Source organism: Muntiacus reevesi, chromosome 21 (assembly GCF_963930625.1).
Source record: "Muntiacus reevesi chromosome 21, mMunRee1.1, whole genome shotgun sequence".
Classification (NCBI taxonomy): Eukaryota; Metazoa; Chordata; class Mammalia; order Artiodactyla; family Cervidae; genus Muntiacus; species Muntiacus reevesi.
Genome location: NC_089269.1, coordinates 11,114,757 through 11,126,987, shown reverse-complemented (window position 1 = coordinate 11,126,987; position 12,231 = coordinate 11,114,757). Strand labels below are relative to the sequence as shown.

Below are 12,231 nucleotides of genomic sequence, written 5' to 3'. Positions count from 1 at the left end.
CACGACTGAGCAACTGAAGCGAACTGAACTGAACTGAGAATCAGGTTTGGGGGGGAAAGGCAATGAGTTTGAATTTGGACAGGTCAGACTGTGTGCCTATGGGAAACCAAGAGGGGAAGTTTTGAGTGGGCAGAAGCTCAGAGGAGAAGTCAGTATCAATGAGGAAACTAGGTTATAGATAGAAATTGAAGTCTGGGGGTGAGACATTTAGGGAGACAGTGGTAAGTGAGAAAGCGAAGTAAGGGGAGGAGGACTCGTTAGAGCGCTGGGGGACTCCGACAGCTGTGAGCAGACAGGAGGGAGAAGTGAGCAGACATCTGAAACACAGTGGCAGAAGGGTGAAGGGGAAACCAAGAAGGTGCCATGGCAGAAGGCAAGAGAAAGACTGTTTCCAGAACGGCTGCCTGGGTACCTGGGTTGAAGGTTACGTAAAGGACAAAAGGCTAAAACAATCACAGTATTTGGCAACATGGAGACCAATACCCTAACTAACATGTGGTTGCAAAAGCTGGATTGGAGTGGTTTGGAGAGTAAGAGAAATTGAGAGAACAAATGTCACAATTCTTTCAAAAGTTTGGCTGCTCTGAACCCTGTCTTTGATCATTTTCCAATTGTTATTGATCATTTTCTATTGCTGTCATTGTGTTACCTGACCTCTATGTTTGTATGTATATGTGAATATACTTGTCTTCAGAGTATTTATTAAATATTAGTAACTTGCAGCAAATATTTTGTTTTTTTGTCCTCTGCATAATTTTATGTTGTTTTCATGTATATTAGCTTTATTTATGTAATTAATTTTTTCCTTTTGACTTCTTATATTGTTCTTTGCTCTTAGAAATTCCTTCTCCATACAGTAATCACACAACTATTCATCTTTGTATTTTTTTTTTTAATGTTTATGGCTTCTTTAAAATTTTCATTTGATTATCTTGAAATTTTTTTTTACATGTCAGTTTAAGGCTTGGGACACTTGATTATGCCACCCTAATAATACAGGAGCAACAAAGCTAATCTTAGGATGTTTAATGTTTTGACCAATTGATTCCACTGCCTCACTGCTGTAGAAAGGTCCTACTGATCAAGAAGATAAAATTTCAGTTCAACATGAGATTCGTTTGGTTAGTAATTTATAGACATTCTGTCTCCGTGTTAATATTGTGCAGTCTCTTTATATTGTAACATTTTTCATTCTGTATTCCCAGTTTCCTGTGCTTCCCAGAATGATGTCTTCTGCCAGCCATCCTAGAAGGTATTCTTATGAGGACCAGGGATTCCGGTGCCACACTCATGTGCGGGATCACAGAAAGTGCTCAGGGGATGGGTCATTCAAGGAACCATTGGATTCAAAAGGAAGATCCCATTCCAAAATTCAGTCATTTGCAGACTCCTCTGAACAGCAGCTGTGCTTTAGAACCAAACGTTCCGTCTCTTTGGTATGTAACAGAGTTATTGAATATTTAAGCTGTCTTAGAAAAGGAAACTCAAAGCGTTCGTACTCTCCCAGTTTGAGGAGAACAAATCTAACTTCTTATTTACAGTTTGGCACTGAGATCTTTGGAAAATGATACCTGTTTTAGATAGCCCAGATGTACATAAAGGTTTTAAATTATTATTATTTAAAGACATCAGGTGTAGGAAGAATTAAGTACCGGTTGGAATGTTTTTGTTACCAATGTCCTCTAGTTCTTTGAGACTGTTTCTACCACCCTTATTACAAATAATTGTGATATGTTCTCCTTTCACTATCTGAAAAAGAAAACACTGCCCCTAATGCTCTTGTCCTCGCCTATGTAACCTGGTAGGAAACAGTCTGTGATGGCATTGTGCCCCCTGTATCTTTAAAAAGCACGTGGAAGGAACTCTGTGGACCCCATGGAGAGCAGGAGCAGGAGCCGTCACAGTGGCCTCGTGGGAACCCAAGTGAGGCATGAGGGAAACGCAGGCAGGGAACGGGGCAAGGATAGAAGTGCCACTGATGATGCCAAAGCTGATACACAAAGTACTAAACTAGAGACCGATTAATTGCAGGTTAGTTTTCAGCTCTGCAATGTGTTCACTGAGCAGCCTTGGAGCAACTTACTTCTTTTTTGGTAGGTCTTTGATCTTGGTTCTATTTTGCAAACGAAGAACAATGATATGTTTCTGCCATGTAGTAGATGGAGCGAATAGTAAGGCTGGATCCACCTGGATCTTGAGCTGTGCTCTGTGACTGGCTGGGGAGGACACTCAGGGGCTTCCTACCTCATGGTCCCCCGAGCTCGCTGCTTTCTGCCCAGCTGAGATGGCTGCTGGGATTGTCACTGTGCATCTTTGCCTCACAGTGGCACATCACTTCTGTCACGGTGACCTTGTGTATCTCTGACCACCTTCAGTAAGTGCTGTCTCTACAGGATCAAAAAAGGAAGAAGGAAGGGAGAATAGTGAACAGCTGTCACTTACTGCGTCTAAACCTTATTAAGGGTTTCTAGTTTGTCTTTTTTTAAAATACTACTTTTTTTTTTAAAGATATGCTTTCAGACTTAGAGCAAGGTTGCAAGAAGAGTGCCAGGATTACACCTTTCACCTAGATTCCCTCTAAACGGGAACATATTATTGCGTTTACGTTTACTCTCTCTTTCCTTCCCACCCCCGAACAAGGGCACAAGGATATAAATGCAGTGTGGTAATTAAACTCAGGAAATGAACACCAATACAATCTATTGGCCTTATTCATATTTTGCCAGTTGTCCCAATAATATTTTTTATATCAAGATTCCAGATCATGTGTTGCAACCGATTTTCGTGTCCCTTTAAGCTAATGTATTTCTGCAGCAATGCCTCAGTCTTTATTTTTGATAAGACTGGCTGGTTATGTTTTAGAATGACACTCAGTTTGAAATCTTCTGATATTTCCTCATGATTAGCTTCACATGATGAGCTTTTGGCAGGAATAAAATTTTTTTTTTCACATCTGCTTCAAAACTGCTTGTTAAAGTCATTAATTATATTAATCAGGGAACTGACTTGCTTTAAATTCTTTCTAGAACAAGGAAGGATATAAATATGTTTTGAAAAAAATTTTAATCAGAACAATTCTTTGTTGATTCCGATGGCCACAGAAAAAATTCATATCACATGTTTACAGAAGTGTGTAAATGTGAAATCAATTTTCTTACTTAAAGAGATGTCATTACCTTATCCTTAAAATATAATAATGTTTGTTTCATTCACTTCTCAAGTTCTTCCTTTTGAGTGCCAAGATAACCAAGGCAGCCTTTTCAACTTTTATGACTCAAGAACTCTGTTCATAGTTATATATAGTTGGCCCTTTGCATCCTTGGGTTCTGCACTTGTGAACTGGGTATCTGTGTATCTCGGTACCCACGGGTGGTTTTAGAACCAGTCCCCTTGAGGATACTGAGGGACAAGTGTATAATAACCTAGAAACTTGCTAGGAATTTACAAAATCATTAAAACTCTTTTCATATTATGTGATCAATATATATGATAAATAATTTTAAATTAAATATTTAAAATTTTATATTTCTTTTTAACAGTATATTATAAAGTTTTTCTTCATTCCAAATAAAAAAATTTGGAACAATGCATACTTTAAAACATTTTTCTGTTTAACAATTGATGCAGTTTTCTGAAACTAACTACATTAAAAAGCGTGATTTGTCAGGAAATTTAAAAACGATGTATATTGCCTTTTATTTGGGGGCCAAGTGTATACGACTATGTAGATTTAAATTTTACATCTTTTAGAATCAAGAAGAGCCAGAAAACTGCTTTTGTGATCTGTCCATGACCAACAACATTAAAGTTTTTCCTTTTGACATTGAAAAACTCAACTGGCTTATTAAAATAATCTTTCTCACTTTGTTTCTAACTGATAAGAAAAAATACTTCATGTCATTATTATGAGCAATTTTCACGTAGTCTTTATTCTCAATGAGGGAAAAGCCAAATTGCAAATAATCATCACTATATTTTCTCTGTTTTATACTGTTCCTATAAGGATTAGAGACATTCACGGCTGCTAAATATGAATTATGATCAGATTGATGGATTTAATACAAGTGCTGGAACTAATGAAAATAATCTGGAGGCATATTTACAGGGCTAGTACAATTTTTAAGCCCCTCTTAACTTGTCTCTCAGCTTCATCATTTGTTTTGCTTTCTGATTTTGACTAATGGACCATTATAAATAGAAGTGAACTAATCTCAGTATGAAAACAATTTAACACTCTACAGCGGATAACACCCCCTCAGTAACCAGACATCCCCATTAACTCACCCTGCTGGGCTCGTCATGACCTTGCTCATCTGAGTGCCACTGCGTATGTTCACTTCATAGGCCCTGAGGAGTTCTGCAGCATTTCCAGTTCAAGTGGACGAAGGGGAGTAATGATTTTGTTTATTTAAAAAACTGAAGTGTAAATAGATACCATCACCACGTTATCAATACTAGTCTTTTGGAAGTAATTCCTTTGAAAGTACCCCTCTGACCAGGGAAACCAAAGAAGCACAGTTCTCCCCTTGCCCCCCGTCTCCACACAGTTCCCTGTCACATCACCCTATTTATAGTTAGCGTTGCATTTATAACCACCTGTTATTTTTTTATATCCTTTCAGGCTTATTGGTTGATTGTCTGTCTCCCTCCGTCTGGGTGTAGAATCTAGGAAGTGGGACCTCTAGTCTAGTTGGCGTCATAGCGCCCCATCCTAGAACAACAGCATGTGTTCATTTGATCATTGACTGTGGACCCCTGGGCAACTCGTTGGGGGATGTCGGTGTGGTTGAATGTCATTCTTGGCGCTTCCTTCTTTACCTAGTCCTTATCTGACAACTTAGTGCAAACCCTCAGTGACCATATGGAGGTTAGAATCATGCAATGTATGATTCCCTTGCCACAGTCTTTTTCAAAAAGTACCAGAAGAATATTAATTTTACTGTGAAATCCCATCCCTTTGTATCTTAGAGGCAGAGTCATGTACAGGCTGAGTTTCCTCCACAGACCATCTGCTTGATGCCCAAGGCTCTTCTTCCTTTTTTTATGACTAAAGCTTTAGCAACACCCTTAGGCTTGTACTAATTTATTACTAAAAACTAAGATGTGAAAGTCTGCTACATGATTAGAGTTTCCTACATTTCTGATAATTAGGAAAAATGTTGAATGTTGTCAGCTCTCTACCTTTTTCCAACCTTTCTTTATCAGGGACCAGAGAGCAGAAAGGAGAGAAATGAGAGAGAACGCCAGTTTCTGGAAGTGAGGTCTTGCAAGAAAGCGGAGGAAAAAAGGAGCTCTAGGAAGGAAGAGCATGGAGACGCGTACCTGCCCACCCTTTCTGAAAAAGCGCACAAATAACCCTTTGCTTCTACACCACGACTACCGATGCTGCTGTGTTTTTTGAGCCCCAATTCACCAGACCCAGGAACGGTACCTGTGAGAGGGTCTGCAGATGCTGAGTGACTCAGGTGGGTGGTTGATTCAGCTGCACCCCAAGACAGCTTGCATCATACCCCACCTGCTTTTCAGAGTATGATCTACTCTATTGCCCTTTTAGGGGATTAAAAAGAATAAAAGATATTTTAATAGAATAAAGTTATTCTTGAAAATGTAAAGAGAGATATTTAAAGAGCCACCCACACATCTTCACCAACCCTTCTTGCACATCAGCCTCACAAATAATCTTAAATAAAAGTCGTTGATGTGACTCGAACTCCTTACTAGAAGTGATTATACAAGTATGTCTAATGGCCATCATTTAATGAGAACTGGTAATTAAAGGTGCCAGGTACCATGAGGAGAGTTTGAATGCATGACCTGAAATGGTCCTCACCACTCCCGAGGTGAGACGTTGTCTTTTCACTTGCTGGCAGAGGAAGCAGTAGTTTAGGAAAGTTCCGTCTCTCACTGCAGAGGTGGTAAGCAGAGTTAGGGCCAGAGCTCAGCTCATTCTGGCTCATGTTCCTAACCTGAGGCAGGGCGTCCTTTCCCTTTGGCGGTGGGTCCAGACCTTGTGTGTGATTTGCTTGTGAATGGACAGATGCGAATGAGAAAAGCAGGACTTGGAATTGGGTTATAGTTTTGATAATGAGAACTTTTAAGACTTACTCTCTTAGCAACTTTCAAATATACCATACCGTATTGTTGACTCCCGTCACCTTGCTGTACATGGCATCCCATGACTTATTTGAAACATATGGAATGCTTCACACGTCTCTGCACGTCGCCCTTACACAGGGGCTGTGCCAAGCGTCTCTGTCTGCAGAGAAGTTCCAATTTTACTGTATATGCTGTTGAAGCAGGCACTTCTTATTCTTTTCCCAGCTTTATTGAAGTATAATTGATGAATAAATTTGTGTATATTTAAATTGTTCAGCATGATGATCGACGTGTATGTATATGACATTCCTTGTGAAACCATCACCACCGTCAGGTTAATTAAACACATTGAGCCCATATTCTATTTTTCTCCCTAGAAGAAGAGATAGTTGAAATCTCCCTATTTATTCTTTTTTTTAAATTAAAAAATATAATTTTAACTGGAGGATAATTGCTTAACAATGTTGTGTTGGTTTCTGCCGTATAACAGTGTGAATCAGCCATAAGTGTATATTGGATATATATACACATGTCCCCTTCTCTTGGGCCTCCCTCCCCTCCCCAGGCTGCCCCCCGGGGCTGTCACAGAACACTGGATTTGTGCTCCCTGTGTCACAGAGCAGCTCCCCACTGGCTCTGTCTTTCACACATGGTAATGTACAGGTTTCAGGGCCACTCTCTCAGATCCGTCCCACCCTGTTCTTCCACTCCTGCGTCCACAAGCCTCTTCTCTACATCTGGGTCTCTGTTCCTGCCCCCTGTTTATTCTCTATCTCTGTCTTGGATCTTTACATGCCCACGGGAAGCAAGAGTCTCTATTTTGTAAAGAAGATCTCCCAGAACTATATCACAACTGATTGCTTATGTAAGAGCAAACTAACTTTGGCATAGTTAGTAAAAAGAAAGAAAAAGAGAAGAGGAAAACAGTGAAATAAAAGTAAAATGTTGATGATCATTGACTTGCATTCTTTGAATTCCTACAACTTGCACCATCACCATTTTGGGTTGATCCTTTCATATAGCCTCTCGGTGATGCTTTTTCACACAAGGAAAAGATGACTTCACTCTATTACCTGGTGTGTTTGCCGCCAAGGGGGAGAATGGGACCTGACTGCCTTCGAGGTTTGTGTTCTGCTGTAGTTGTGGGGAAGATACTGGTTTCCCCACCTTCGCGTGGGTACTTTTCAGTCTTGCTGACCAGATTGCAGATGGGGGGATGGTCTACACATCTGCTGTGGCCCCAATATAAAGGTCTGGGAAGAAGTGGCCCACCCATGGGAAGGAGAAATACCTGGAGTTCTCGGGGCGCGTTGACTGGCTGGCTGAGGGAGCAGCCACCTTCCACTCCTGCCAGGATGCATGTGAAGGTTCTTCCCCTTCGAGGATGATGGTGCCTGGAAAAATCGGAGTTAGGAATTTTATTCTACATTTTATCAAATTGGGGGAAAGTCCATTTTCAGCACACTTTCAGGACCATTGTGGGGACTCTCTGAATATGACTTTGCCTATTTATTGCCTTTTTAAAATTTGTTTTAAAATAAAACAATACTTGTCATAATAAAAATATAAAAGAAAAAGAATAAAAATTAAAAATTCTTATTATACTTAATCAGAGATATACTTTATTTTCTGTCTTTTCAGAATATTATCTTTGTGTACAGACACACACATACAAACACACACACCCCTTATTTCCAAACATAAACTCATTTCAGTTAACAATATAACATATTTTAAAGTCAATAAAATAGTTGAGTACATAATTTTAATGGCTATTTCAAAGGAAACATGCTTAGAAGGTGCTCAAGTCTGTTCTATCTTAGAAAGTTTCCCTCATAACATACCAGTAGGTACCACTTTTAATAGCCAGTAGTTACCACCCTGGCCTTCCCTGGTAGCTCAGATGGTAAAGAATCTGCCTGCAATGCAGGTGACCCAGGTTTGATCCCTGGGTCGGAAGATCCCCTGGAGAAGGGAATGGCTACCCACTGCAATATTCTTGCGTGGAGAATTCCATGGACAGAGGAGCCTGGTGGGCTACAGTCCATGGGGTTGCAAAGAGTCAGACATGGCTGAGTGACGAACATTTTTTTCCCCTGATACCTTAGCTATCTTTCCTTTCACAGAAAACTTCCTGAAGACTATCTGTTACATTTCCCCCTAGATTTTCAGCCTGTGGCAATGTGACTTTTATCCTTACCTTCTTTGGAAGCTGTTCGCTTTGAAGTCACTCTTGTCCCCTTTACTGTCAAACTGTATGAAAGCGTTGCTCTACTTCCTTAGCTTGACTATCTGGCAGCTTCTGACCTTGCTGACCACTCTCTCCCTTCTGAAGTCCTCTCTTTGGCTGTTATGATCTGTATTCTCCTCTGGTTCCTTGGACTTCACTGATCATTCTTGGTTAGTCTTTGTTGAGGAATCCTTAACCCTTAAATGCTGGCTTTCCTCTAGACTTTGTCTATGCGTGTGTTCTAGGCCTGTGTCTGACTCCCCTTATTCTCTTTGAGCAATCTCAAACATTCCCATGGGGTCAGCTACCTATGTGGTGTGTTATTCACTCAGCCATGTCCAATCGACCCCATGGTCTGCAGCCCGCCAGGCTCCTCTGTCCATGGAATTCTCCATGCAAGGATACTGGTGGGTTGCCTTTCCCTTCTCCAGGGGATCTTCCCCACCCAGGGATTGGACTCAGGTCTCCAGCCTTGAGGGAGATTCTTTACCATCTGAGCCACCAGGGAAGCCCCAAATGGTCCCTAAATCTCTTCCTGTGATGCAGACCTTTCTCTTGAGCACCGCACCCACACACACAACTGGACCTTAGACATATATCTAGTTGCAGTTTTCATAGGCATTGCAAACTCATTTTGTAATTAATTTTATGGTCATACCACAAGGCTGGTGGGATTTTAGTTCCCAGACCCAGGATTGAACCTGGGCTCTCAGCAGTGAAATCATGGAGTGCTAACCACTGGACTGCCAGGAAAGTCCCTCAAACTCACTTTTAAAATGTAAATTATTATTTCTTGCCCCCTGTCTTTCTCCCCTCTTACATTCCCTATCTCAGTAAATGGTTAGTATCATTTACTAACTAACTAAGAACAGTCGAAACCATCTTGTACTCTTCTTTTGCTCTCCATTCCGGTAATCATCGACTCCTGCCTATTTTGCCTGTAAATATCACTGGGGACCTACTAAATTCCATTTTCACTGCCACCACATCACTTCAGGCCCCTTGATTGCAACAAAGATAATAATATATCTTGGCTTGATTCCAACAAAATGATGTCTTCCCTGATCAGGGATCAAACCTGGGCCCCCTGCATTGAGAGCACAGAGTTTTAGCCACTGTACCAAAGAAGTCCCTCCCCTATTTTAACATGGATATTAGAAAACTTAAATTTACCTCTCTGTCTCATTTCTTTGGGGCCATACTGATCTTTACTCTGACTGATTCTCAAGCCTCTTTTTGTATTACTTGAATTTTATTTTTTAAATTCTAGGGAGTTTAAAAAGAGTCAGAATTTAATTAATCCATGGTGTTACCTTTTGTGTTAACTGGCCTAATAGTAGTTATAACATTTTAAAGTTTATTATACTTGATTCCTTCTTTCCTCCCTCCCTCCCTTCTTTCCTTCCATCCTTCTCTCCAAATGAAAATACCTCTGTCTGATCATATTCTCTTCTGTGCTGTAGTATAGCTCATGTCGGTTTTAGCATGTAATGGCTTACTTACAAGTCTGTCTTCCCATCTAGACTGTGAACTCTGAGTTCACAGGAACCATATCTTAATCATCTTTGCATTCCCAGAGCCCCATAGGTGCCTATCTCATAGTACTGAGGCTATATATGTATATATATAGTCTGAGAATGTGACTCTGAACAGAGTTCTATAACTTGAATAAATTCTGCCTATTTTAGGCAAGAAACTGTCATATATTACTCTCTTGAAATGAAAAATTGCATTTGTAAATAATATTCTCCCCTCCATGGAAACTCTTTCACTGATAAAAACAGCACCTGTCACACTTTCAAATGATGCAGAAGCTTATAAAATAGGAAGTGGCTATTCTCCAGAAAGGACCAGTGTCGAAAATGAAATGAACACAGCTGAGCATCACTGTGAGGGCATACTGGTTACTCCGCTCTAGGGGGCAGACCTGAGCTGAGCTTTGGACGGTAACGCTGGACACAGAGAAACCTCCCTGCTGGGCAGTGACAGAATCACTCCCATAGCTTTCAGACAGAAAGGAAAGAACTGCAGCATTTCTTATCAAAACTGATGGAGGCTGGATTAATCTAATTAAACACTGGGTAATTTTTATGACTTATTAAAGTATTTAAAGGTACACATGAGGGGAATGATGAACTGGTTTTCTCCATGGGGCACAAGAAGAGGAAGAAGGCATAGAATACTTGTGCAGATTGTTTACGTTTACACAATGGGAGATTTTAAACTAGCAAAGGGAGGGATTATAAACGCTAATTTTCTTTGTCTTTGGAGTTTTTAACATTCTGTTGTAACCTGGGATTATATAACTCTGTTTTGACTGAAATCCTGCTAACTTTGGAGCCAGTTATACTAGTTGACTGAGCATAGTTCTGCCCCATCTGATTATGGAGATGTGAGGGAAAAACAACGGTGAATGGTACAGTCACTGTGGACAAGGGTATGGAGTTTCCTCAAAAAATTAAAAATAAAGCTACCATATAATCTAGCAATTCCACTTCTGGGTATTGATATGAAGGAAAAAAACAGTAGCTCAAAAACACATATGCACTCCCATGTTCACTGCAGCGTTATTTACAACAGCTAAGACATGGAAACAATCTAAGTCTCTACTGATGGATGAATAGATAAAGATGTGGTATATATATATGAAATCTTGCCATTCACGACAACTTGGATGGACTTTGAGGGCATTAGGCTAAGTGAAATAAGTCAAATCACTTCAGTTCAGTTCAGTCGCTCAGTCGTGTCCGACTCTTTGCGACCCCATGAATCGCAGCACGCCAGGCCTCCCTGTCCATCACCAACTCCCGGAGTTTACTCAAACTCATGCCCATCGAGTCGGTGATGCCATCCAGCCATCTCATCCTCTGTCGTCCCCTTCTCCTCCTGCCCCCAATCCCTCCCAGCATCAGAGTCTTTTCCAATGAGTCAACTCTTCACATAAGGTGGCCAAAGTACTGGAGTTTCAGCTTCAGCATCAGTTCTTCCAATGAACACCCAGGACTGATCTCCTTTAGGATGGACTGGTTGGATCTCCTTGCAGCCCAAGGGACTCTCAAGAGTCTTCTCCAACATCACAGTTCAAAAGCATCAATTCTTCGGCGCTCAGCTCTCTTCACAGTGCAACTCTCACATCCATACATGACCACTGGAAAAACCACAGCCTTGACTAGACGGACCTTTGTTGGCAAAGTAATGTCTCTGCCTTTTAATATACTGTCTAGTTTAGTCATAACTTTCCTTCCAAGGAGTAAGCGTCTTTTAATTTCATGGCTGCAGTCACCATCTGCAGTGATTTTGGAGCCCCGAAAAATAAAGTTAGAAATGACAAATACTGTATGATTTCACTTACATATGGAATCTTAAAAAACAAGCTGGGATGGGGTATGTGGAGAGAATGGGGGCAGGACATGTGTACAAAATGGGTGAAGATAGTCAAAAGGTACAAAGTTTCAGCTTTATAAAAAAAAATTAGTCACGGGGTGTAATGTACAGCATGGTGCCTATAGTTAACAGCATTGTAAAACATATTTGAAAGTTGCTTAAAGAGTAGATCCTAAAGTTCTTATCACAAGAAAAACAAATTTTGTAAGTATGTCTGCTGATGGATGTTAATGACATCGTAGTGATCTTTTCACAATAAATAAAAATATCAAATCATTATGTTGAACACCTAAAACCAATATAATGTTACATGTCAGTTGTACCTCAACCCCTTCCCCCAAAGCCAAAAACAAACAAACAGAAAGACTGGTGGTTGCCTGAGGTTGGAAGTAGTGTGAGTAGGCAGTGGGTGAAATGGGTGAAGAGAGTCAAAAGGTACAAACTTCCAGGTATAAAATAAGTCCTGGGGATGTCACGTACAGCATAGTGTCTACAGCTAACAATTCTATACTGTATAAATG

At 40.5% G+C, this 12,231-nt stretch overlaps 1 protein-coding gene across 3 annotated transcripts in view; it reads left to right on the top strand.

Annotated features, from left to right (window-relative positions):
- The window catches only part of LNP1 (leukemia NUP98 fusion partner 1), a 39,751-nt gene extending 34,041 nt beyond the window's left edge, over positions 1-5,710 (top strand). For all 3 annotated transcript variants that reach the window (XM_065913835.1, XM_065913834.1, XM_065913836.1), the window contains 2 exons: positions 1,206-1,436; positions 5,206-5,710. In XM_065913835.1, coding sequence (XP_065769907.1) covers positions 1,206-1,436; positions 5,206-5,355 — 381 coding nt within the window. In that variant the 3' untranslated portion in view covers positions 5,356-5,710. The remainder of the gene's footprint in view (positions 1-1,205; positions 1,437-5,205) is intronic.
- The last annotated feature ends 6,521 nt before the right edge of the window (positions 5,711-12,231 follow it).